The following is a 26,956-nucleotide window of genomic DNA, read 5'->3' as shown; positions in this document are numbered from 1 at the left end:
ACATCATCATGCCTTGTATAGCTTTGAGTGCACTTGGCCACTATCAGAGGCTTTGGTTGGTTTTTACCCATGTTTTCTTCTCTTTTAGAATCAAACCAAGAATCTAAGGGAGAAGGAGCTCCAAATTTGACAGAGGTAAAAAGTAGTTGGTTGGGTGTGACATTGTAAATCATGATGCTACACAATGACTACTTTTGGCCTATGAATCGCTCTCTCCCTCTCGGATTGGTTGTCACTAGAAAGCTTGCTTCTTTAGTTAGACCAGTGTGTAATTGGCTTTCAAGATCTGAATTGGGGGTGGGGACAGTAGCCACTTTCTACTTATTTGGTTCCCCCCCCCCCCCAAAAAAAAAATTTCCCTTCTACTTCCCCGTTTACTCCACCAAAAGGAGTGGATTAAAATCGGCAAGGACACCACCGGCAGGAGGGGGGGAGGGGGGGGGGGGGGGTGGAGGGATATTCCCACTTTTGATTACAATGAATACAATTAACACTTCTAACTACCACAAAACAAATGGAGTTTTTTGGCGTTGCCTTCATTAGGCACGTGCAAGCCCCGTCTTAACCTGGTAGTTATGCTATAACTCATACGCTTTAAGGGCGTGTGACTAATCCGGTCATACGATGTCAATACTTCTTGAAGTCAACACCTGCAAGGTTCTAGGCTTCATGACTTTTAACTAATCAGATTCCACAAACTTACAACAAAGCACATAAACACGTGCAAAGTTTGGTATTTATGCTGATCCACAAGAAACATGTAGCATAGCGTTTGATGTCTAGCTTGAACATGCAGATCGAGTTCAATTCCCAGTTTTACAAACTTGGTTTTAAAGGATATCCTAGGTCTAGTAAAACCTTTGTAGACCTCACACTAACTCCAAGGTTGATAATATAATAGGAGAAATATAGATGGAGATCAAAATATATATAGAGCACTACACTACATGTTTCACTCTGATACACTCTTTGGTACATCAGATATTGAGAGTGTTAATTCTCCATGACATTGTCATGGTAACAGTACCCTCCGTCGTTCTCTCCTGTGAGCAATGCATCTGTGAATTGTGATAAATAGTGATTTTGCTTTTACAAATAATTCAATTGTACACTCAGCTATCTATACATCCCAACTAAAACTCTGTATTATATTCTACTTCGTTGGGCCCAGTATCCTCCAGGTATTCATTGGGCTCTGCTTCCACTGGGTTTTCATCGATGAGGAAGTGTATACCAATGGAAATGTCATAGACCATCAACCCAACCCTACCTCCAATCCAACTTCCAATATGACTGCCAATCAGGTAGCCTAAACGCCCAAGACTTGCTTCTCCTCGTAAGCCTCCCCAATAAGTACCACCTATGGTTCCAAGACCTCTCATGGTGGCCTCCAAGAGAGTTCCCCCATAGTAAAGGGCTTCAAACATGTCCCACCCTGCTGCTGAAATTGGTCCCAGTATTCGACGGGCTTGTCTTGAAGCTAGCTTTTCGGCTTTACTTCCTGCACCTTTTGCCTCCTTCGATGCAGCTTTCTCGGTTTTTCCCTCAGCCAAAGCATGTGCATAGGCAATCTCAAAAGACCTCTGTCTCACTCTTGCAATATGGCCTGCTCTTATATTATACACATATGATTTGGCTCCTTCTTTTGCAATGCATGCCAGTGACCCACTTCTCATGTCAAAGCAGTTGATCCAGGTAAACTTCCCACTTTGTGACGAAGCATCTTCCCCAACCAGCTGCCTTGCTTTTTCAGCTGTTCAAACACTCCTGGTTTCTTACTTAGCATAAACAAAGCTTTGCTAGATTTGCAAATAAAACAGTACCAACATACAGTAACCAAGGAAGGAAATGCACGTTGCATCTACAAATTCATGCCTTGCAAATACACTCCTTTCCTTGATAGAAATAATAATACATGTAAATGTGAAAGTTACACAACTATTAACGCTATCAAACACAAGTGCACTGCTGTCTGCAGAAGGGGAATGGCCCAAAACTATAAAATGTGAAACGGCAGGTCATACATGCGAATAGTGGATCTGAAATAAAAGGACACAACCCCTTATATGAGGTATGAGAATTAGAGGAGGGCGACTCTCTCCATAGTTGAGAGAGGTTACATTTGGAGGGGTGGACAAAAGAGCCACATTGGGGCTGTGGTACCATGTAATTCCATCTGCGGCTCCAGACACATAAGGTTTGGGACTCCAGATGTGCAACAAAGATGCCCTCTGTTCCTACATAGCTCTGACCTGAGTCTCTAGAGGGAGGGGGGGGGGGGAGTCTTCCCTCTCTCTCTCTCTCTCTCGCGCGCGCGCGCGCGTGCGCCACAGCCATGGGGGATGGCATTTCCATGGCTGGCCACTATTGCATGGAGGTTACATATGATGGGGTGGGGGAAGGAGCCACATTGGGGGGCCTGTACCACCATACGATATGCCTCACGGCACAAAACCTCCAGGTCTTTAGATGCACAAGAAAGGTGCCCTCTATTTCTACATAGCCCTGGATGAACTCCCATTGGCCAATGGAGTGTGTCAATGCCATCTGTCACCATGGCACCAAAGAACTCTGCGGGAAGGGTGGAGTGTTTCCGCGTACTTAGTCTTGGTTCATGATAAGGTTGAATGTAATGATGTATGCGTAGATACTCTCACAAGTGAAAGGCTGAAATTTTTAAATGCATACAATGATTGCTTTGCAGATACATTACCAGGAGAGCTCCTCCTGAGAGACTCGAGGATCATCGCATTGATTTGGTGCTGGGTAGCTCCCCACCAAATAGACCTCCATATAGGGTAAGCGGAGATTATGAAATAGGTGACGGAGCTTTTGGACCAAGGTTTGGTTCTGCCAAGCTCTTCGCCATATTGCTCACCGGTCTTGCTAGTGCAGAAGAAAGATGGTTCCTTCAATATGTGTGTGGATTACCGGGCTTTAAATAAGCTTACTATCAAGAACCGGTTTCCAATCCCACGCATAGATGACATCCTTGATAAACTTGATGGGTTTGTATGTTTCAGCCGCATTGATCTTAAGAGTGGGTATCACCAGGTGCGTGTGGCACCGCAGGATATACACAAAACAACATTCAGGATGTCATTTGGACTATATGAGTTTTTGGCTATGCTGTTTGGTCTTCCAAATGCCCCGGCGATGGATTGCATTTTCCGTGAGCATAAAAAATTCATAGGTGTGTTTTTTAATGATATCTTGGTATTTTCCAAGAATGAGCAAGAGCATCGCCAACATTTGCCATTGTTTTTGAAGAACAAGCTCTTCATTAATGCCAAAAAGAGTGACTTTTTTCTTTCCAAGTTTCACTATTTGGGGCATATCATATCAAAGAATGGCGTCGGGATGGATCCTGCAAAAATTGAAGCCATTCGGAATTGCCTTGAGCTATCTTCTGTACATGAAGTACGAAGCTTTTCGGGTTTGGGTTTATGCTCATATTACAGGCGTTTTATCAGATACTTTGCATGGATTGCTTTGCCATTGCATGAGCTCACTAAGAAGAAGGTAGTCTTCAAATGGACAATTGATGAGAAAGAGGCTTTCGTTCATCTCAAGGATGCCGTGATGAGTGGGCATGTCTTACTCATTCTAGACTTACAGAAATCTTTATGCGTGGAGTGCAAAACTTTCTTTGGACATTTATGAGAAGGAGTTGTTGGCTGTGATTCATGCCTTGACTATTTGGAAACACTACCTTCTTCAAGCATATTTGGAGGCTTTAAAGTTGAGGTCAACTATTTAGAAGCCGGGGGGGATGTCACCATTTGGCCGCCCAAGTGGTCTTCCTCTATTTTCATGCCAAGGTATGGGAGGCTAGGGAGTTTCATGTTGCCCATAATGAGGCCAGGACTCGCGTCACCTACGGGAGGCCAGGCCTTGTGTCACCCGTAGTGTGGCCAGGATGTGGAACCCACTGTCAAGGATCCCAGTTTAGGCTTCCCATTGAGCCAGTTCCGTGCTCGGGAAGACCTGCTATTTACAGGTTCCAAGAACGGGAGATTTCCATTGCATAATGCACATGCATGCATCTCTGCCTGTTTGAAACTGTTTTCAAGTGACTTGTTTTCGTATGAATGCTTGTTATGACATGTCCAGTTCACGAGCAGGAGACGCCCACCCGTGAGCCGTGTGAATGCCCTGTATTCTGACATGGTTTGTGGCATGTGAACAGGTGGTAAGTATTCATTTAACCCTTGGTTATTATTGCAAAGGTTTAATAACCTTCACAGTTCACATTTATTAAAGCTGGGCACCAGCCACCGGCTCAATGCCCAGAGCACAAGGTCAAAAGTGTGGCCAGTCCAAACGTTGGGCACCCACACCATAGTCACAGGGAATGGGCATTTTTAGACTTGGGAATGTTGGGGATAGCAGCACTTCCCGTTCCCATTCCTGTCCCATGTTACTCTATAGTCAGAGGGAATGGCCATTCTCAATCTTCTCCGTCCCCGTCCCATGTTACTCTATAGTCAAAGGGAATGGCCATTCTCAATATTCTCCGTCCCCGTCCCGTCCCCGTCCCCATTTCGCGCCCCATGTGACTATGACCCACACAGGGCCTCATAAGTGTGGATGCTTTAAGGAGGTGCCCACCATTAATTATGACCCACACAGGGCCTCATAAGTGTGGATGCTTTAAGGAGGTGCCCACCATGGTGGGCTGTGCCACATGGCACAAGGGATTTGGACCCCTCCACCTCCAGTCCTCTCCCCTATTCTTCTCCACCTTTTTGCACTTTCCCTTCTCCTAGAAGCTGGCGCCCAACTCTCCCTGGCTCACTTCCCTTTTTCTGTTGTGGGCACTTGCTGTACCTGCTGAAACCCTAACAGTACCTGTTGTGCCTGCTAAAACCCTAACAGTACCGCTATGGACACCTGCTGTACTTGCAGAAACCCTAATTGTACCTGCTGTTATGACTGTACCCTCAGTACCTTCTGTACCTGCAGCACCTTTTGTACCTGCTATACCCTCAGTACCTTCTGTACCTACAGTGTCAAATCCCCACGGATCCCCTCGTGATCGATCTTGGTTCGAAACTCGAATCCTGCAAACAAACGAACAAACAAACAACAAGGGGATGCAGGCCTGACTCACCTCCCAACCATGACAGCTGTGGGCAAGCCCACAGTCTTGGCTGTCCCCACCAAGCCACGAGCTGAGCTAACTAGGATGACATACCGACCAATCTCATCCTCGCGACGTCCCATACTGCCACGAAGCTGCCCTCGCGGGTCTCGAGATTGCTGCTGGTCTCGACTGCATAAAGCAGGTGTACGTCTACACTAGATCCAGGCTCCAAGACCATAGAGCTCTCACAAACTCGCGAGACTCTATATCCCAATAACTAACCTTGGCCACCCTTCTATAGGCTCTTGGCCGGTCATCGGGCGTCCACACTTGGGCGCCCGCCTGTCCATACTTGGGTGCCCGCCCGTTAGTTTATCCCTAACTCAGCTCGTCAATCAACCTGCCTAGTTCCAAGCTTCCCCAAGCCTCGAAACTAGTCTTGCGTACGTGTAGCACACGGTAGATACACACTGTGCACATGACATACTTGCCTTCCTCTAAGAGCTCACTCCTGCGCTCACTAAAAAGCCAGGGTAATCTCTCTAAAGAGTAGTCAATGTCTCCCATGTAGCGTCCTCCACAACACGATCCTTCCACTTGATCTTGTATTCCGTGATAAGCGTATTACGCAATCTTCTTTCACGAAATCCAAGAATCTTTTCAGGTTCGTGCGGAACAAATGTCATGTCCTCGACATCTATAATTTCTTGAGGAGTAACTAACTGATCTGCTCCACCCAGTACTTAAGTCTACTGACATGAAATACAGGATGAACTTTCACATGAGAAGGCAAATCCAATTCATACACATGAGAAGGCAAATCCAATTCATATGCAATTGAACCAATCCGTCGTGTAACACGAAATGGTCCACAGTATCTAGGGGATAATTTCGGAGATCAACTTGTCCGTAAGGTCTCGGAATCTTTCGGAACTCGCAAATACACCATCGTTCCTTCAGAGAACTCTCTCGGTGAACGATATCCATTAGAATAAAACCTGTCTCGGTCTTGAGCACTTCTAATAGATTCCTTCGCAACTTGTAACATTTCCTGCATATTTTGCAAAAAATTACGTGCATCATGCTGAAGTCCTGAGAATCCTACTGTAACAGGTGATCTAGGGGAGTATGTCACGTGCACAGTGCGTATCTACCGTGTGCTACACGCATGCAAGACTAGTTTCGAGCATAGTTTCCACGAGTTTCGAAAACGGGGGTGCGGAGCACGGCGGGAAACGGAGTTTCTTAGTTTCGGCCTTCGGGAAAAAACGGGAAAACGGAGTTTCGGTTTTAGGGTTTAATACATACATATATAATTAATAAAAACATTACAAAAGCTTGAAAAATACATCTTTGCTCAAGTAGAGGGCGTGGTAGAGGGCTGATGTGGAGGTAGAGGAGTAGAGGGCAAGGTAGATGGGTAGAGCAGCTCCAAACAGGCGGCGGAAAGAAGGCGCAAAATGCCGGCGAAAGAGAGCACGCGGGTTTCTAAACCCTGGAAAAATTAAAACTTGGAAACGCCGTTTCCGTTTCTGGAAACGTTTCCGAAACGTTTCCACGTTTCGGTGGTCCAGAAACGCCGTTTCTGGAAACTATGGTTTCGAGGCTTGGGGAAGCTTGGAACTAGGCAGGCTGATTGACGAGCTGAGTTAGGGATATACTAACGGGCGAGCACCCAAGTATGGACGGACGGGCGCCCAAGTGTGGACGCCCGATGACCGGCCAAGAGCCTATAAAAGGGTGGCCAAGGTTAGTTATTGGGATATAGAGAGTCTCGCGAGTTTGTGAGAGCTCTACGGTCTTGGAGCTTGGATCTAGTGCAGACGTGCACCTACTTTACGCAAGCCGAGGCCAGCAACAATCTCGAGGCCCACAAGGGCAACTTCGTGGCGGTATGGGACGTCGCGAGAGGAGGAGATTGGTCGGTACGTCATCCTAGTTAGCTCAGCTCATGGCTCGGTGGGGACAGCCAAGACTGTGGGCTCGCCCACGGCTGTCATGGTTGGGAGGTGAGTCAGGCCTGCACCCCCTTGCTTGTTCGTTTGTTCGTTTGTTTGCAGGATTCGAGTTTCGAACCAAGATCGATCACGAGGAGATCCGTGGGGATTTGACATCCCGTCCTGGATCTTCTGCCAAAATAGACCAAAATAACTATCAGTCCTGCAAAGCCCTCTCAATGACTGAAATAAGTTAGTAGAAATCTCGGTGAACAAAGTATTCACCTCTCTAATCCAACTAAGCGCATCTGCAATACTATTCATGGACCCTTTCCGATAACGGATCTCAAAATCAAAATCTTGCATTAACTCTGCCCAACGAGCTTTCCTTCCTCTCAAATCATCTGCATCACACACATACTTGATTGACTGATGATCAGTCAATACCACAAACTTGGAGCCATATAAATAATGTCTCCAAACCTTGAGAGCATGAATCACTGCATAAAGCTCCTTCTCAAGGGTTGGCCAACGAGATTGAGTGTCGTCTAGCTTTTTACTTTCAAAAGCAACCGGTCTACCATCTTGAAATAAAGCAGCCCCAATAGCATAGTCACTGGCATCAAGTTTCAAGAACATAAGGCCGACTAGGATCAGGCAATGCTAAGATAGGTGCTTCCTTGAAAAAGTCTGAAGGCCATATCCAAATCGTTATTCCAAGTGATAGGCTGATTTGACTTACGTCCACGACCTTTCAATAAGTCGGTCATCGGTAGTGTGAGCTGAGAGTACTCCCGTACAGATTTTCGAAGAAAAACAACAAAACCGAGAAAAGAACGAAGTTGTTTCACTGTTCGCGTATAGGTCAGTCCAAAACCTTCTGAACTCGGTCATAGTCAATGCTCAATCCATCTCTAGTGATCGTGTGTCCCAAGTAAATGATGTCGGTCATAAAGAACTCACATTTACTCAACTTAGCATATAGTCGATTCTGTCTTAAAATAGCTAAGACAATCGTGAGGTGTTTGACATGATCCTCAAGAGTACGACTATAAATCAAAATATCATCCAGGAACACCACCACAAATTTCCGCAAATGTTCACGAAAAAGATCGTTCATCATACGATCTTTTTCGTATGATGAATCAAGTATCTTCTGTAACTCTTTGCTTTCAAACACACTTAATTCATTTACATCCATGGAAGGGATGAGAAAAGAAGAAAGTGGAATCAATACACAATGGAAAGCGGTATACAAAGAAGAATCCATTATATTTCCAAAATCAATTGTATTTACAAGAGGTCCCTGAGAGGGATGGATACAATCACCTAAAATACTATACTTGGTGTCCCTATGCTGAAAAGAAAAAATATGACTAGACCAATCTATCTGGACGTCAAGAGTCTTAAACCACTCAATCCCTAATAACAAGTCTACATTTTCCAGATGCATAACATAGCATTCCAGAGTATCTTTGTAGTCCTGAATCTGGATTGGAAGCATCTCCACCTTGCGATCCCAAACTTGTCTTCCCGCAGGTAGGCGTACCTCATAGATATGGTCGCTGAGTGTCGTATCAAGACTCAATTTTTGCACAAGTTTGTAGTTAACAAAGTTATGCGAACTGCCAGGATCTAAACCAAAGCAAAGCTTTGCCGAACAAGAAACCTGTTGCTAATTGGATCTTCTTTCCATCATCATATGGATGAAACTGAAAGTGAACTTGCCACTTATGTAGCCAAGTGTCCACGATCTCCTTGGTTCGCTGCTTTTGCTCGCCCCCGAACGGTTTCCGAGTAATATTGGGGCCTAAAGCTGAAGCCAAAGTATCCATACCCGAGAAAGTAGAGAGGGTAGTGGTCAATAGAGCGATGGAGTTCTGCGAAGCATGCATCTAGGCTGCGATTTGTGCCTGACGTTCCGTCGAAGAAGCTTCGAGAGCTACTTTGAACTCTTGAAAATCGGATTTTGACACAAAATTGTCAAAAAGATCGGCATCGGTACCTTCCGTAGCCGGCAAGCCTTCGACATCGTGAAGAGGGTACGTGGAGAGAAAATTCGATCTTTGCACAATGAAAGTACGAGAGAGCTTGAGAGCTTGAAAACTTGAGAGATGTGTGGCAAGAAGCCCACTTGAGGGGGTTTATAAAGGTTTTCCAAAAAAACTAAAAGCCCCCAAAAGCTATGCTTGGCTTTTTCTTTGCTTTTGTGTTTTTTTTTTCTTGAATATATATATATATATATATTCTAAGTTCTTAAAAAAAATAAACACTTTTAAACCTCGGAGAGGGGTCTTTTAAATCTTTTAATAAACCTTTTTTTTTTTAATAAACTCCCAAAAAAAACTTGGCTTTCCTTGTTTTTTTTTTCTCCTCCTAGATTAACGCCGTCGGCTGGTTGCAGGCGAATGAAGCTGCCGGCGCATGCTTTCCATCCGGCGGATGCTGTCGTCAACTGAAACCGGCGCCTGAGTGCGACGCACGCGTAGCCGTCGGCCGGTGCTGCCTGTAGGCCAGCCGCGATAGCCTGGGCGCCTGTGCTAGGCTGGTCGCCTAGCTGCGTAGGCCAAGGCGCCTGCCTGGCTGCCTGGCTTGGCCGCCTTGGCCTCCTGGCTACACAGGCACTTGCGCCTGCCTGCCAGCCGTCGATAGCGTCTCCCGCCAGCGCACAAACCTGCCCGCTTATAGGCGATCCAGCACTTCTCTCGCTCTCTCTCTCTTGCGCCAAAAAGCAACGTGCTTTGTTGATTCTCTCCCTGCAATTCATGCCTATGACTGCACAACCGATTCAGGCCTCTTCTTCATGCACGTCGCACGCGTAGCCGTCGGCCGGTGCTGCCTGTAGGCCAGCCGCGATAGCCTGGGCGCCTGTGCTAGGCTGGTCGCCTAGCTGCGTAGGCCAAGGCGCTTGCCTGGCTGCCTGGCTTGGCCGCCTTGGCTGCCTGGCTACACAGGCACTTGCGCCTACCTGCCAGCCGTCGATAGCGTCTCCCGCCAGCGCACAAACCTGCCCGCTTATAGGCGATCCAGCACTTCTCTCGCTCTCTCTCTCTTGCGCCAAAAAGCAACGTGCTTTGTTGATTCTCTCCCTGCAGTTCATGCCTATGACTGCACAACCGATTCAGGCCTCTTCTTCATGCAAAGCAACGACCCTACTAAATTACCATCTCCCATCAACATGCGTTTCTTTGATGAAGAAAAACACATACTGAAACTGAAAACTGCAGTATGCACAGAAAAAACAGCAAGCTTTTTAACACATACCTTTCTTCGACCTCATCCTTTCTACCTACCGACTTGCTCGTTCACGAGGTATGCTCTGATACCACTGTCAAATCCCCACGGATCCCCTCGTGATCGATCTTGGTTCGAAACTTGAATCCTGCAAACAAACGAACAAACAAACAACAAGGGGGTGCAGGCTTGACTCACCTCCCAACCATGACAGCCGTGGGCAAGCCCAGAGTCTTGGCTGTCCCCACCGAGCCACGAGCTGAGCTAACTAGGATGACGTACCGACCAATCTCCTCCTCGCGGCGTCCCATACCGCCACGAAGCTGCCCTCGTGGGCCTCGAGATTGCTGCCGGCCTCGGCTGCGTAAAGCAGGTGTACGTCTGCACTAGATCCAGGCTCCAAGACCATAGAGCTCTCACAAACTCGCGAGACTCTCTGTATCCCAATAACTAACCTTGGCCACCCTTTTATAGGCTCTTGGCCGGTCATCGGGCGTCCACACTTGGGCGCCCGCCCATCCATACTTCGGTGCCCGCCCGTTAGTTTATCCCTAACTCAGCTCGTGAATCAGCCTGCCTAGTTTCAAGCTTCCCCAAGCCTCGAAACTAGTCTTGCGTGCGTGTAGCACACGGTAGATACACACTGTGCACATGACATACAGTACCTATTGTACCTCCTATACTGGCTGTACCTGCTGTGTACCTACTGTGAGAACCTGCTGTACCGCATGTACCAACCACCATACCTGCTGAAACCCTAATTGTACCAGCTGTACTAGCTGAAAATCAGAACTGTACTCAGGGTTGTACCTGTTGAAACCCTAGTAGTACCAACTTGTGTACCGGATCTACTACAAGTACCTGTTTGTGTACTTGTATGTGAGCACTTGTCTGTGTGCCTACACTTGGGAGGACCAAGCCCATTCCTCCGCGAGTTGTGCGAGCCAGGCTCTAGGATGAGAGCGCCTCTTCGTGCGTTGTCTCGGAACGACAGTTTCGCGTTCACACAACTCCAGGTGTATGAGGAGTCGGGACTGATCGTATTGACTCATTCAACGAGTCAGGCTTCGACATTCTTCACCGGCAAATACTTGTTTGGGTAATATGTCTTCATATTATGCATTGCATGGATTATCTGGCTAGCAAGCCCTTGGAACTTTGTACACAAATAAAATCCTCCAATAAGATACTTCAGTATTGGGGGGGGAGGGGGGGTGTCGGCCCATTCGCGGCCCCAATGGTGGTGTATTGTGCAGTGCTTCTCTTTTTGCAAATTGTCTTGAGCATTGATGTGGTGACGAGCGTATTGTTCACGAAACAGTGCTCAAGGATGTTCACACCTAGTCGGTGTGGTTTCACCATGGGCCTTGTGTATGAGCTTACCAATCGGATGGTGGAGAAGATAGAAGCCCTAGAAGGGATTGAGTCTTCAAAGCTCGCAGACATCAAAAGGCTTTGTGTTGATAGGTGGGATATGATGCACTCTCCATTACATGCTGCAAGTTTTGTTCTTCATCCTATTTTGAGAGCTAAGAATCCAGATGGTGACAAAGAAGTGCACAATGGGTGGAAGGATGTCACTCACAAAGTATGATGTAGAATTGCAAGGGAACTTATGTGATGAGCTGGACATGTACAAGTCCGAGTCGGGTACATTTGCTCGTCCCCTTGTCAAGGACAAAAAGAGAATGCATCGAGGTGTCAATAGTGGGAGACATTTGGGGCACACACGCCGAAATTGCAGCAGTTGGCAATTAGAGTGCTTTCATCGGGCACATGTACTTCTCCTTGTGAGAGGAATTGGAGCACATTATCTCTCATCCATACAAAAAGGAAGAATAAGTTGCTGCCTAAGAACGTAGAGAAGGTGGTGTATATACACACCTATCTGTCTCCTCTCCAAGCTAAAGGAAAGGGGTTATGAGAAGATGGAGGTCACATTGGATATGCTTAACAAAGAGAAGGATGATGAGAGGCTGCTTGCGTTGCAAGAGATCACAAAGGGAGAAGAAGAGATTTCAACAGATCTTGTTGGAGCAAGCATGAGTGGTGTTGCAGCTTCTAGTAGCTTCGGTGTCATGGAGCCCTCTGATGAGGCGGATGATGATGACAGTGATAAGGATAATGAGGATGCTGGCAGTGGGGTGATGAGGATGAGGAGACCGAGAGACCATGATTTGATGATCATTTGACACCGATGATGCATCATGCATCATGATCTATGGACCATGCTTTATTACAAGTGATGTAGCTACTAGCCTACTACATACTACCACTAGTAGCTAGGCTGAAAGCTTTTATGCTTTTAGTTTGGACTCAGAGTGCAGACTCCTTTTTTTTCATAGCCTGCAAGTCTACAATTTTGATTTTGTATGGTTTTAACTTTAAACTTTAGGGTTGTAACTTGTTTTCATGAATCGTGATTCGTAATATGTATTACGTAATTATTAATGATGAATGAATTTCCAGCATATCTCTCTCTCTACTCTCTCTTCATGTCTGCGTTTTGCATCAGATGGTTTCCAGTGGTGTTTAGGGCTGAAAGAAGACCCCCAGAGCTTCCGCGTGTTACATTGGTATCAAAGCATGAGGCTCAACAAAGCTAAACATTGATTCAGTCCCATATGATGGTGTACAAGTCCAAGGTACAGGAAAGTACACGGATACGAAGCCCAAGGCAAGGAACATAGAATCGGGAAGAGCTCCTAGGAGGTTTGTTGGTGGTGTTCCATAGAGCCAGAGGGGATGGCAGTCCTGTGAGCCAAATAGGTTCTCGGGCAACGGTCCCAAGGGAGGATTATCCTCCAAGGGGTGATGTGAGAGTGCCAGACTCATTTCTCAGGAATGAAGACCAAGATGGTGTTCAAAGTTAGGGCAAGAATGGATTGGGGACTGGAGGGAACAGATGCATAGATCTTATTCATGTTGAAATGTCAAGCTCGTATACAGCTGGAGGATAGCACATGGATGCTGACAGAGTGACAGTATGGTAGATAGATATCGTGTGGTGTGTTTATGACCGCGTCCAGCAGGTCATGTGTGGTGTGGACATTACATTAGGTTTACTTTGTAGTGTGGACATAACACTATGTTGTGTTCTCTTTTGTGTGTGTGAGAGAGATGATGACTATGGCTTCTCTCCTTCTTTATGATTGATGGATATGGATTAGGGTTTGCTTCTCTTGTGTGTGTTGTCTCCTGCTTCTGTTTTTTATCATGGTATCAGAGCCAAGAGCTCATTAGCTGTGTTGAGAGAGTGAGTGAGAGAAGAGGGAAGAAGAAAAAAAAACTGTGAAGGGAGCCATTGGAGCTTGGAGCAAAGGAGAAGCTGTGGAGCACACATCGGCATCAGATCTGAGAGCTAAGGACCACTGGTGAGTGTAGCAAGACCCCCTCTGCGGATTGCAGGTACCAAAGAGCAAGTTCAGTGAAGATTGAAGTGCATAAAGCAAGCAGAAAATTTCTGGTTTTGAAGCTTTCATGGAAAGCTTGTGAAGGAATGTATTTTGTCAAATGTATTGGGGCAAATACAAAGGAAACACAGAGGTTCTCATGTATTGTGAAAGGGCACATGTATTAGCAACACTGGAGCAAACCATTGCATGAAACATTGATGTATTTCAGGTGATTTGTGAGAGAAAAATTCTGTTTTTTTTTACTCCTGCAAACCAGAGAATATATGCCCCGTGGAGGATCAATTGTGGCAATTCTACTCAAAATTGGAGCTAGCCCTTCATACCCATGATAGATTAGGTCATTGCTAAGAGACCTATCAAGTCATTGGTGATTTCCCCTCTCTCCTAGAGCTCCAGGAGCAGGCGGCGCTTTCTGGATGAGTTTCTTGGACAGTTTGCAATGAATTTGGTCTAATTCTCTCATTTGGACACCAAATTGGATGCTTTAAAGCTTGGAGTACTTAGCAAAAGTGTGATTGTGAGCAAGATAACATTTGGGGCAGCTCATTTCATGAATTTGGAGCTCATTGAACTCAATTAGCAGAGGTTTGCAGGTTTGCAGAAAGTCTGTCCAGAAACAGAGCAGTTTTAATCAAGGCATTAATCTTTGTCTATATCAAATTGGCCTAATTCCTTTGGTACAAGTAGAGTCCTATGAGTTGCTAAACTTTTGATTCAAAAAGTTTTGGATTTGGATAAGATTTGAAGGAGATAGAGCATTTTTAGTGAGAGGTGGTACCTGACAGATGCAGAAAAAAGCAAACCAGGGAGCTACAAAAATTGGTGGTTCTCATTCACCTTGAAGAATTTGATCAAACCTTTCTAGGATATGTTGGAGCAATGTGTTGGGAAGCCAATGCAAGTTGAATCATTGAATTTGGACAAGATTTGAAGGATTTAGAGCATAATCTTGACTGGTTACTGGCGAGAAATTACTGGCGAGAAAAAAACCAGAAATTTTTTTGTGAAGAAGTATCATTTGGTTTCAACTTTGATCGAGTGTACATTGTTGGTGAATCATTGTGGGATGTTAATGCACACAATTTGCAAGCATTTGATGTGATTTGGAGAGATTTGAAGCTTTACAGGTCCGGCATACAACTTGTCAAAGGGGTACATCTACTATACTTTTGCAACAATGGGAGATGGTCCGATACAGATTGTTGGAGAGAAGCTTGACCGCACTAACTTTCAAGTGTGGAAGTTTCGAATGAAGAGTTTTTTGAAAGGAAAAGGTTTATGGAGTCTCGTCTCGGAGGAAGACCCGGAGCCATACCTACCTCCTCAACCAAATAATGCTCAGTTACTGGCTCACAAGCAATGGGTAGAGCGGTCTTCGAAGGTGTTGCATTACTTTTCCATATGTGTAACAGATGCCTTGCTTATTCACATCCAAGATGCAGATACACCAAAAGAGGCATGGGTATATTGTGCCGAATGTATGAGACAGACACTGGTGCAAGGAAGATACAACTAAAGCAACAGATTCACAGTGTAACACGAAGGAATCGGAGTATACATGAGTATGTTCAGGAAATCAAGGGTTATGCAGATTCCTTGTCATCAATCCATGCCCCAATGGATAATGATGATTTGGTTGCTCTCACATTACGTGGTTTAGGCAAAGAATACAAATCTTTTGACACTTCCATCTCAGTAAGGTTGGGAGGAATGCCAGACTTTAATGAGCTTGTGTCATTGCTCATTGTGGAAGAATTGAAGCTTGGCCTTGGTGGTATGAGTGTTACAGGTGGTGCATCCTCGTCAAGCAATGATGAGCATGCAAGGAATCAGGCTTTTTACTCATCTAGAGGCTTTCGAGGCAGGGGGAGATTTACCCCTCGAGGCCGTGGAGGACGTGGTTGGAATGACAGGTCTACTCAATCACAATCAAATCAGAATTTTCAGAATTCACAGTCATCATTTGGATCTCGTGGAGGTCGTGGATTTCAATCCCATAGGGGGAGATTTGGAACAGGTGCTCGTGGTAGAGGACGATGGCAAGGTCCTCAACAAAATTTGAATGGGATTGAATGTCACTATTGTGGCAAACTTGGACATATAGCAAAAGATTGTTACAAAAAGCAAAATGATGTGAGGAATGGAAGACCACAACATGGAAATTATGCATCTACCAGTAACAATGATGGGAGTTCGAATCATCTTTTTGCAATGAAGCACGTTATGGGGACAATGGATTCTCAGAATGCTGGAGATGAGTCATGGTATATGGATTCAGGTGCCTCAAACCACATGACATGTCATGGTGAGTGGTTTGAGAAGATGCAACCATTGGATACAAATGGTTATGTGGTCACAGGAGATGATACTCAGCATCTTATAACACATGTTGGCAGTGTGCCTTTGAGGATGCATGATGGAAATGTGAAAAATATGTCAGAGGTACTATATGTACCATCCATTACAAAGAATTTGGCATCAGTAGGCCAAATGGTTGAGCAGGGATTACAAGTAAGATTCAATGAGAATGGCTGTTTTGTGGAAGACTTAAAGCATGGCTGTAGATTGATTGCCAAGGGCAAGAAGGAAGGAAGGTTGTTCAAATTGGATGCAGGCATACCAGAATTGAGCTCAGCCATGTTTTCAAAGAGCAATGGGATTGTGCAGGACATTGACATGTGGCACAAGAGGATTGGACATGTCAATATACAGAGATTAAAGAACATGCAAACAAGAGGCATTGTCAATGGATTGCCTCGATTCAAATATGATGGACATATGCATGTTTGTGAAGCCTGTCAGTTTGGAAAGCAGGCAAGGTTGAGGTTTCCTAGAGAAGGAAACATGAGTAATAGACCACTTGAGATAGTGCACAGTGATGTATGGGGCCCAGCACAAAACCCATCTATCAAAGGAAGTCTATACTATGTGACATTTATAGATGACTTCAGCAGGATGACATGGATATATTTTTTGAGAGAGAAGAGTGAAGTGCTGGAAAAATTCATGGATTTCAAAGCTCTTGTAGAAAAACAATATGGCTGTTGGATTAAGTGTCTGAGAACAGATGGAGGTGGTGAATACACCTCAAAAGCTTTTGAGCATTTCTTGCGGAAGCATGGGATAAGAAGACAGTTGACATGCAGGTATACACCTCAGCAGAATGGTGTGGCTGAGAGAAAGAATCGAGTCATATGTGAAGTGGCAAGGGCAATGCTCAATGAAAAGAGCATGCCAGATTACTATTGGGCAGAAGCATGTGCTACTGCAGTGTATATCCTGAACAAAACACCTACAGCAGCCATTCATGGAAGCACGCCAGAGATGCGGCTTACAGGTTACAAGCCAGACATTGGACATCTCAAAGTCTTTGGATGCGTAGCTTATGTCCATGTGCCTGATGAAAGAAGACGGAAATTGGATCCTAAGGCAGAGAAATGTGTATTTGTTGGATATGCACAGGATCGAAAGGCCTACAAATGTTATAACCCTCAAACTAGACAAGTAGTCATCTCACGAGATGTCGTGTTTGATGAGCTTGCTAGTTGGTACAAAGCAAGAGATGAGGGAGTTATTGACTCACTTGAGGCAGATGTGTCTGTGAACTTGCCATCACAAGCAAGTTCTAGTTCTACTACTATGTCTGGGCCAACAGCAGCTGAGAGTAGCAGTGTACATCCATGGTCAGGACGTTTGAGGCATGAGAGCGTGAGCACTGGGAGTAGTGCTATGGATAAAGGCAAGAAGAAAGTTGAAGGAATTGGGATCACAGGCTATGAGTCCTCTAGTTCAGAAAGTTTGGATGAGGAGCTCGGAATACCTGTTTTACGCACACCTGGTGCTAGGCAGGACAGATATGTGCCACCACATGCTCGTGTTACAGGTGTACAGAGTGACCCGCATGCATTGCAGAGATCCCAGAGAGTCAGATATCCAGTTGAAAGATTGACATATAGAGATTTTGCTATGCACTATGCATACATGACATCTATGGTAAAGCATGTGAAACCTACATGCTATACAGAGGCTATTGGAGAGCATGTATGGGAGAAAGCCATGGATGAAGAGATGGATGCTTTGGACAAAAATGATACATGGGAATTGGCTGAGTTACCTCAAGGAAAGAATGCAATTGGTTGCAAATGGGTGTATAAGGTAAAGTGCAAGTCAGATGGCAGCCTAGAGAGACATAAGGCAAGGCTGGTCGCTAAAGGATATGCACAAACTTATGGTCTTGATTATGATGAAACTTTCAGCCCAGTGGCTAAGATGGCTACAGTGAGGTCTATCATTGCACTAGCAACACAAAAAGGTTGGGCTTTACATCAAATGGATGTAAAAAATGCTTTCTTGAATGGTGAACTACAAGAAGAGGTGTACATGGAACAGCCAGAAGGATATGTACATCCAAAATATCCGACTCTTGTTTGCAGGTTAAAGAAAGCAATCTATGGTTTGAAGCAAGCACCTCGTGCTTGGAGTGACAAGATCAGCAGATATCTTGTCAGTATTGGATTTGTGGTTGGAAATGCAGACTCTTCACTTTATGTGAAGAAGACACATGATGGTATCGTGATGATAGTCATTTATGTTGATGATTTGATTATCACAGGTGATTGTGGGAAAGGCATTGATGAGGTTAAGGCCTCTTTATGCAAAGAGTTTGATATGAAAGACCTTGGTGATTTAAGGTTCTTTCTTGGCATTGAGGTGATTAGAACAAGCAAGGGTATATGGTTGGTGCAAAGGCAATATGCACTTGACATGCTGGCAAAGTATGGTATGACAGCATGCAAACCAATGTTGACACCATTAGAGCAAAACATGAAGCTTAGAGCTGATTTGGGTGATGAGCTTGATGATATCACCATGTACAGGAAAATGGTTGGTAGTCTTATCTACATGACCATTACGAGGCCAGATCTCAGTTATGCAGTTGGTTTGGTGAGTCAGTTTATGCAGAGTCCTCGTAAACCTCACTTGGATGCTGTGAGACGGATTCTGAGATATGTCAAAACTACCGTGCATTATGGTCTTTTCTATGAGGCAGGAAAAGACATGCATGTCTATGGATATACAGATGCAGATTGGGCCGGTAGTGCATATGACAGGAGGTCTACCAGTGGCTATGTTTTCAGCCTTGGTAGTGGAGCTATGAGTTGGAGCAGTAAAAAGCAACCTACAGTTGCTTTATCTACCACAGAGGCAGAGTATCGTGGAGCAGCCATAGCTGCATGTGAGGCTATGTGGTTGAAGAAGTTGCTAGATGATGTCAGGTTACAGAGTGATATGAGAGTTGTCATTCATTGTGACAACATGAGTAGTATTCAGCTTGCTAGCAACCCAGTTTATCATGCCAGGACCAAACATATTGAGGTCCACTATCACTTCATCAGAGAGAAAGTGCTAGATGGGCATGTTGATTTGACATATGTGCCGACAGATGAGCAGGTTGCAGATATCTTTACCAAAGCACTTGGTAAGGATAAGTTCGAGTATTTCCGTACTAGATTGGGAGTCCTAGAGATGGACATGTCGAGCTTGAGGGGGAGTATTGAAATGTCAAGCTCGTATACAACTGGAGGATAGCACATGGGTGCTGACAGAGTGACAGTATGGTAGATAGATATCGTGTGGTGTGTTTATGACCGCGTCCAGCAGATCATGTGTGGTGTGGACATTACATTAGGTTTACTTTGTAGTGTGGACATAACACTATGTTGTGTTCTCTTTTGTGTGTGTGAGAGAGATGATGACTATGGCTTCTCTCCTTCTTTATGATTGATGGATATGGATTAGGGTTTGCTTCTCTTGTGTGTGTTGTCTCCTGCTTCTGTTTTTTATCAATTTAGAGTCATAGTGGTTTTGGAGATCGGGCCGGGTTTTTAGAGAAAAGGGTTGCCAGGGATGGATGGATGACAGAGGGACTTCGGAAAAAGATAGCAATGATGACAATCATCCAAGAACAGGTTGGAATCCCGTCATCAAGTTTAGCAGAGGGGGATGTCATGTGCAATGCCATGGACATTTTCAGGGCTAATCCAGAAGGGGCAGCCAAGAAAAACAGTATTAGAACTAGGACATGAAGCATGGCGTGCTGTTTGGCAATGTAGGGCTTGCAGCAAAGGCATGAAGGACTGTCGGCTGCGTTGGAGGCTGTCGGGAGCAGAGGAGTGTTGTCGGCTGCATGAGGACCAGACGACGATGATTATGGACATAAAGAGGGTAGTCGGTTGGCCAACCAGCAGTCGGCCAGTAGCCCAATATTCCCAAGTGACTATAAATAGCATGGATGCTCATCATTGTACTCATTCATTCCTGTATGGGGTGGATCATAAGGGTCCAAGTAGGGACTAGACTTTTGGGTGTTTATCACCTTTCATAGTCACAGGGGACGAAGGGGACGGAGGCTTGGAACGCCGGGACGACGAATCGGGACGGCGCAAGGACGGGGACGGACGGACGTCCCCCACCAGACGTTTCTCACAGGGGACGGCGACGGGGACGGCGCTGTGCGGGGACGGCAGAGAGCCGTTGCGGCTGCCGTTGCTCCTGCCGTTTGGTCGTTGCGCCTGCCTGCGCGTTTCTAGCCGTTTATGGCTGTTGGGCCTTGGCTCTTCTAGCCATTTATGGCTGTTGGGCCTTGGCTCTTTGAGGCTTGGCCCTCTCTCTCTCTCTTGCCCTTGAGGCTTTCCTCTCTCTCTCTTGCCTATCTATATAAGAACAAGCCTCTACAAGGCTACAAGCACACACAAGTTCACAACTCTCAAGGCTCAAACTTTCAAGGCTCAAGCTTCTTGAATCTTCTCTCTTCCAACTTCCAAGTTCCAAGCTCTAGGGCCTAGGCTCTCACCTCTCCCTCAAGCCTCTTGAGTCTTGACTCTTCCAACTTCCAAGCCTCTAGGCTCTCTCTCTCTCTCTCTCTCTCTCTCTCATTCCTCAAGGCTCAAGAGTCAAGCCATCTTCAACCATGGCATCCTCCTCACGTGCCGGGGCTTCTCGTAGAAGGACAACGGGATGGACATGGTGGGAGGAGGTTAACTACACCACATCCGTTCATGGAGGCGGTTCTTGGTCATGGGTATGCAAGCTTTGCCTGTACCGGCGAACGGGTGGCGCCGACAAAGTGCGAGCCCACCTCTTGCATGAGAGTGGGCATGAGGTGAGGTTTTGCACGAATGTCACGCCCGAGAAGAGACGGGAACTTCTTGACAAGCTTAGCGTCTACGAAGCGGTCGAAGCGACAAGAAGGACACCACGAGTGGCCGTGGATCTCGCGACGATGGGGAGAGGAACTCAAGCCTCTACAATGGAGTCATGTGGTGGATCGAGATCATGCACACCATCACCTACACCATCAAGTCGGAATGTTACTCCATCCACGACACCGGCACCCTCCATCTCCACGGCCTCTCAATCATTACGTGGCCCACGGCGACAATCTACACTTGGGGAGAATTGGAACCCCAAGTTGAAGGAGGAGGTGGATATGGCGGTGGCCCGCTTCTTCTTCCACGACCACATTGCCTTTCAAGCGGCTAGGTAAGTGCATTGCCAATTCATCATTCATGTTTTCATCATCCTAGTCCCCTTCTCATTAGTAAATTACTTTCTTGAATAGGTCGGAATACTTCAAGGTCATGGTTAAGAAGATTGGGGAGTATGGCTCAACCTATACGCCCCCCTCATCCGAGAGCTTGCGCACTACATTGCTCGACAAGGAGAAGCGCATCGTAGAGCAAGCGGCCGACAACACAAAGCGGCAGTGGGAGAGGAACGGAGTCTCCCTCATTGTGGATGGATGGAGTGACACCCGCAAGAGGAGTATTCACGGCATGGTTGCATATTCCCGCGGAGAGATGTACTTCATCTCATCTCATGATGCATCCGGCACTAGGAAGAGCGCGGATGTGCTTGCGGCGGAGTGGGCTACCACCATGGAGATCGTTGGCCCCAAGCATGTAGTGGGCTTTGTTGCGGATAGGGAGCCTTCCAATAGGGCGGCGGGAGCTATTCTCCAAGGTATGTATAGACATGTCACGGTGTCCTTTTGTATGGCTCATTGCCTAAACAACCTCCTCAAGGACATCGGGGCATTACCATGGATCAGCCCGCTCATTGAGAAGGCCAACACCATGGTCTCCTTTATCCTCAACCACCAAAGACTTCGGCATGAGTTCAACAAGAGGTCCTGTCTCTCCTCAAATATTCCGACACCCGGTTTGCCTACAACTTTCTCATGTTGGGCCGGTTGAAGGATTGTAGCGGTGCTTTGAGGGGGGCTTTTCCTTAGCGACGAGTTTGTCGCCATGCAAGAGTCCCATACAAACACTGGCCAAGAGTGTAGGCTACGGGCGGATGACGCCTCTTGGTGGGAGCGTGTGAAGACCACAGATGCTATGGTGAGGCCCGTAGTCCACCGATTGAGGATTATAGACGCTATGCAACCATGCATAGGCAAGGTCTACGAGGCCATGGATCGCATGATAGAGATGTTGAAAGACTTCGTGCCTGACGAAGACAGATACGAGGAGATCCATGCCTTGTGTCTAGGAAGGTGGAATTCCTACTACTCTCCATTGCATGCAGCAGCTTATGTGGTGGACCCAGAATTCCAAGGCAACAAGCAGGAGAGCGACCAGGAGGCGAGCGCTGGATGGAGGATCATCTTGGATCGTCTTATGCCTGATGCATCGGTTAGGCGCAAGATCAAGGACCAGCTTTCGATGTACAGGTCATTTCATGGCTCCTATGGCTGTCATGATGCACAGGTTAACCGCTCCAAAGTTGGTGTTGCTCTATGGTGGGAGGACTTTGGTTCAGATGGACCGGAGCTGCAGCAGCTTGCCATCCGCATACTTAGCCAGGCCGTCAGCTCCTCTTGCTTGGAGCAACTTTGGAGTACCTACAGCCACATTGCCTCTAGGAAGAGGAACCGACTCGGGGTAGAGCGTGCCAATGACCTTGTCTTTGTCAGCGCGAACTTGCGAATGCTTTGCAAGAGCATGACCAAGAAGGCAGATTCCTTCACCGAGTGGGAGATGAGTCAACAAGAAGAGCAACAAGAGGATGAGGTGCACGAGCAGCATGCCAGTGAGGATGAGACTGAGGATGAGCTTGATGCTTCTTTGGCACAAGCTACCCATGACCATGAGGCGAGCACTTCACGTGGATGATCATTCATGGATCATGATTCATGGGCCTTACTACTTAGCTCTAGCCTCTAGCCTCTAGTCTTCAGCACTTTTTTGTCATTGACTCATTTGAGTCCGTTCATGTATTTTACCTTCTTAAGGCTTAGTCCTGACTCCTGAGTCTTGACTCATTTTGTATCTACTTAATTATTAATATGACTCAAAAGCTTACCATTTTAGTGTAAATTTGTGCTCATTTTGATGTACTTCCAAAGTAGAATAAGTGTAGAGTAGAAAAATTTTTTAAAAAAAGTATTTTTTGAGTGCCGTTCCCTCCCCCGTCCCCGTTCCCTACTTATGGCCGTCCCCCGTCCCGTCCCCGTCCCCGTCCCCGTCCCCGTCCCCCATCCCCCGTCCCTTGTGACTATGTCACCTTTTCTACAAGGCAACCTAGGGCTGTGGACTGAGTACCTTTTTGTACCATATTAATATACTGAATTTCCAGCATCTCTCTCTCTCTCTCTACTCTCTCTTCATGTCTACGTTTTGCATCAGATGGTTTCCAATGGTGTTTAGGGCTGAAAGAAGACCCCCAGAGCTTCCGCGTGTTACATCCTTTATGGACCCCCACCACATTCATGGATAGCTCCCTCCCCACCCTCACACCCCCGTATCCTCTACACCCACTTTGTATCCATGATGATGAGGATGGTGATCCTCCATGATGAGGATGACGATGATGATCCATACATATCTACATTTACCTAGGGATTAGTGTTAATTGTTTTGGTTATGTTGTCTTTTTTTTTCATGATGAGATTCCATGGACACATTGTACACCTTGTCTCATAGACCCTTCGGGTCTTTTGCAAGACGTTAATATATATCATCTTCTGTCATGTGCACACATGGACATGGCAGATTTCCAAGCTAATTCCTGATTAGGCAATAGATAAAACAGAAGGATTGGCAGTAGCACCCCAAGGGACAAGCCAGGAGCAGGAGCAGTCAGCCAGCGCCAATAGCCACAAATGTGAAGGCGCTTCAGAACTTCTGGATATGCAGGTCGTGGAGCAGGCCTACAGCCTGAAGGGCTGACCGACCAGAAGATTTGGGCCTATATAAAGGCTAGTCCAAGCATTCATTCATCTGATCCCCACTATGGGGCAGGTCAAGAATCAGTCTTAAAAGGTCATTACTCACCCTTTTGGGCAGGCCAAAGGCCATGGAATTTGTGTTTCCTCTTTTGGAAGGCCAAAGGCCACAGGTTTTGTACCATCTTTTTGTACCATATGAATATACTGAACACACAGCCATCTCCCTCTTCTCTCTCTATCTATTTGCGTTTTGCATGAAGATGTTCCTATCTCAGTCTTTAAGGCTGAAAGAAGACACAGAGCTTCCACGCATGTAACATCTTCATCATCATCCTCATCTCTCTCTCAAAGGAGTCATATTCGCATCCCTTAAGTGGGCACGCCTACTCCATAATATGTACTAGGCACGCACCCAACCAAAGTGTCAAGGATCTCCACCACAGAGACAGATTCATGAGATTCTCCGATGACATGACACTGCACTGTCCCCCAGGAGTATTTGCTTTACCCGTATAAGAATGAAATACAATGGCTGAAGTGTTCACTGAAGCCTTACTGAAAGAAATGCCTGAAGTGTTCACTGATGCCTTATTGTGCTCTCTTGAATTCCAAATCAGGAACTACCATTTAGTTCCGTCCAGTTCCAACCAGCTACTTCGGTCCATCCCTGTCCAATCCTGTCTCCGTGTACTTATGTCCAGTTCTGTCCATCTACAGCTGATTTCTCACCACCGGGCTGATCCAAGCGCTCTGCTGGCTAATTAAAAACAGGGGAGGCAAGTGTCATTCCTAATCTCCTACCGATGTCTAGCAGACATTTCCCAAAGGAAATTTGCAAACTTGCACAGAGGTCAAGGAGAAGGAGTTGCAAAGGTGGATGAAGTGCAGAACCTTCAGCATTGCACCATGTTCTTTCATCTACATGATCCCTTGTTTTAGTGGCACGTTCACACACTGACCTTACATAAAGATGTGCCAGATCCAATGGTGAACATATGTGATCCTGGGGTCTCTTCTTTTGATAAAGAAGAGAGGCCTTCTTTTTTTCCCAAAGCATTTGTCCTTTCAAGTTTAACGGGGCACATCTGTGCCTAGTTGACCCTGGCTCAAAAAACAAAACAAAAAAAAAAGAGGCTGCTTTTTGCTCACATACACTAACCATGACCTTAATGGCAATCTGTGATAGTTCATCAGATGGCAACCAACAGTTCTTTGAGGGATCTCGCCCTTGATACCTTCCTTTGCCCCCTTGCCTTGGCTGTAAACAGGGGAAAGCTGGCATCTACCTTTACAACTAAAGGATCCCAAATGTGCTCAAATTCAAGATAGCACTGAAACATGTTACTGCAGGAGGATATGTATGTCACACTTGCAATCACAGACTGCTCTCCTTATTCCCTCCTCATTGAGACCTATGAATTTAAAGAGTAAATTTTGCAAATTCTTGGCTTTTACTATAGGTCTCCTATTAGCTAGACTTGTGTGATTTACTGTACTTAATTTCAAATCTGATGGTAATAGTGAATAAAGACTTGATTACCTGCCATCGCGAGCAGAAGAAAGCCTGCCAGAAGATAAACCAACGACCATGTTTGCTTTTTCAAAGTTTCCAACATTCGGCTAGCAGCGTTTAATCGCAGAGAAGATATGAAACAGGGGAAATCGAAAGAAACTAATGTTGGATTATGTTAATTGGCTTCCCTTTGTAATTTGTACAGAGTACCTAATACATTTCTTTTTGTAAAAGGTCAATAAATAAATAAACAACCTTAAGGTCCATAAATAACCTTAGGGTGTTTACAGACTACAGGCCTGCCCACGAAAAAGCTTGAGAGCTGTGGGCAACCACCTTTTTTATAAACAATTGGTGGGTGACAATACCCTCTACAGACCGCAGGCATGCCCACGGAAAAGGCGTCCTGCAACAACTGAGAGCTGTGGGCAAGCTATTCTGCCCGGAACTGGAATGGTGGTTGTTGGGTTCCAGTCAGCAAACACATCAGCACTAAGGGTGCATGGGCGTGGTCACAGTCTGTAAAGAAATGTTAGACGGACGGGTGATTGTGGTGATTTGATTGGTTATGCATAACTTTTTTGTGGGTTTCCACCCAGGTGTGTAAACACCCTTAAGCTAGTTAGGAGGTTACACACTCTCCAAACGCCCAAAGGTGTTTTATTTGCAAGCTGAATTGCTTGCCCACCACCATCAAGGTAGCCTTTACACACTAGGTCCACGCCCAGGTACACTTTGTCAGGCCCGGTTAGCTGACTCATGCCCATTATTGATCACAACTTCGGGTGCTACTCGCTGCCCAAAGATTGGGCATTAGCAAACCCTAGAAGGGTGGTCCGAATTCTTTGTCAATATATTGTGGAAGGGTCTAGCATAACTATGAAATAGATGCGATAGAGCCCTTGTCTAATGAAGGGTTTGAATCCACCCTAGTGTGGCATCTATAATTCAATACCCTCTCTCACCCAAACAAAAAGATTGGTCCTTGTAATTCAATACCCTCTCTCTACCCTAGTGTGGCACCCTCTCTCACCCAAACAAAAAAATTGGTCCTTGTAATTCAATACCCTTTCTACCCTAGTGTGGCACCTGTAATTCAATACCCTCTCTCACAAAAAGATTGGTCCCACACTTTTGGTCATAGACATCACACATTATGTAACCAATTGGTGACATGGTCCTTGCTATCACAAAAAACCGTTGGTTATGGGCATCACACAATGTGTAACCAATTGGTGACATGGTCCTTTCTATCCACACAACCATTGCCTATCAATGTCAATCTTTTGGTTGTTGGCATTACACATTGTGGACATCACACAATGTGTGTAAGCAATTGGTGACATAGTACTTGTTGTCCACACAAAACCGATGTAGAGTTCCAAGACGCATGATTTGTAAAGACCCTTAGCTTGAAGATAATAATTAAATGTCCCCAATCAAGTAGGTTGTGAGGGGGAAAGGGGCATTTTGCTTATTGTGGAAGGTAAAAGCACTATTCATTGTCTCACTTTGTGCACTAAGGTGCACTTAGGGAGT

The 26,956-nt window shown here is 45.8% G+C and overlaps 1 protein-coding gene across 1 annotated transcript; it reads right to left on the bottom strand.

The window, feature by feature from the left end:
- Positions 1-699: 699 nt before the first annotated feature.
- Positions 700-25,639, bottom strand: LOC147610858 (uncharacterized). The gene is made up of 2 exons (XM_086785474.1): positions 25,445-25,639; positions 700-1,753 (listed from the first exon to the last, which is right to left on the bottom strand). Exons 1-2 carry the CDS (start codon positions 25,518-25,520, stop codon positions 1,134-1,136), a joined length of 696 nt encoding a protein of 231 aa, XP_086641600.1. The 5' UTR covers positions 25,521-25,639; the 3' UTR covers positions 700-1,133.
- Positions 25,640-26,956: the final 1,317 nt, after the last annotated feature.

This window comes from Cibotium barometz, chromosome 48 (assembly GCF_041138505.1).
Source record: "Cibotium barometz isolate CiBa-2024 chromosome 48, ASM4113850v1, whole genome shotgun sequence".
In the NCBI taxonomy this organism is placed as follows: Eukaryota; Viridiplantae; Streptophyta; class Polypodiopsida; order Cyatheales; family Cibotiaceae; genus Cibotium; species Cibotium barometz.
This window is presented reverse-complemented; position numbering and strand designations above follow the sequence as displayed.

What these genes read in the sequence shown, in the direction of transcription:
- LOC147610858 (XM_086785474.1), bottom strand. Translation starts at nt 25,520, where the DNA reads ATGTTGGAAACTTTGAAAAAGCAAACATGGTCGTTGGTTTATCTTCTG. An exon ending in TCTTCTGCTCGCGATGGCAG is followed by an intron (nt 1,754 to 25,444) that starts GTAATCAAGTCT and finishes GTGTTTGAACAG; the next exon opens with CTGAAAAAGCAAGGCAGCTG.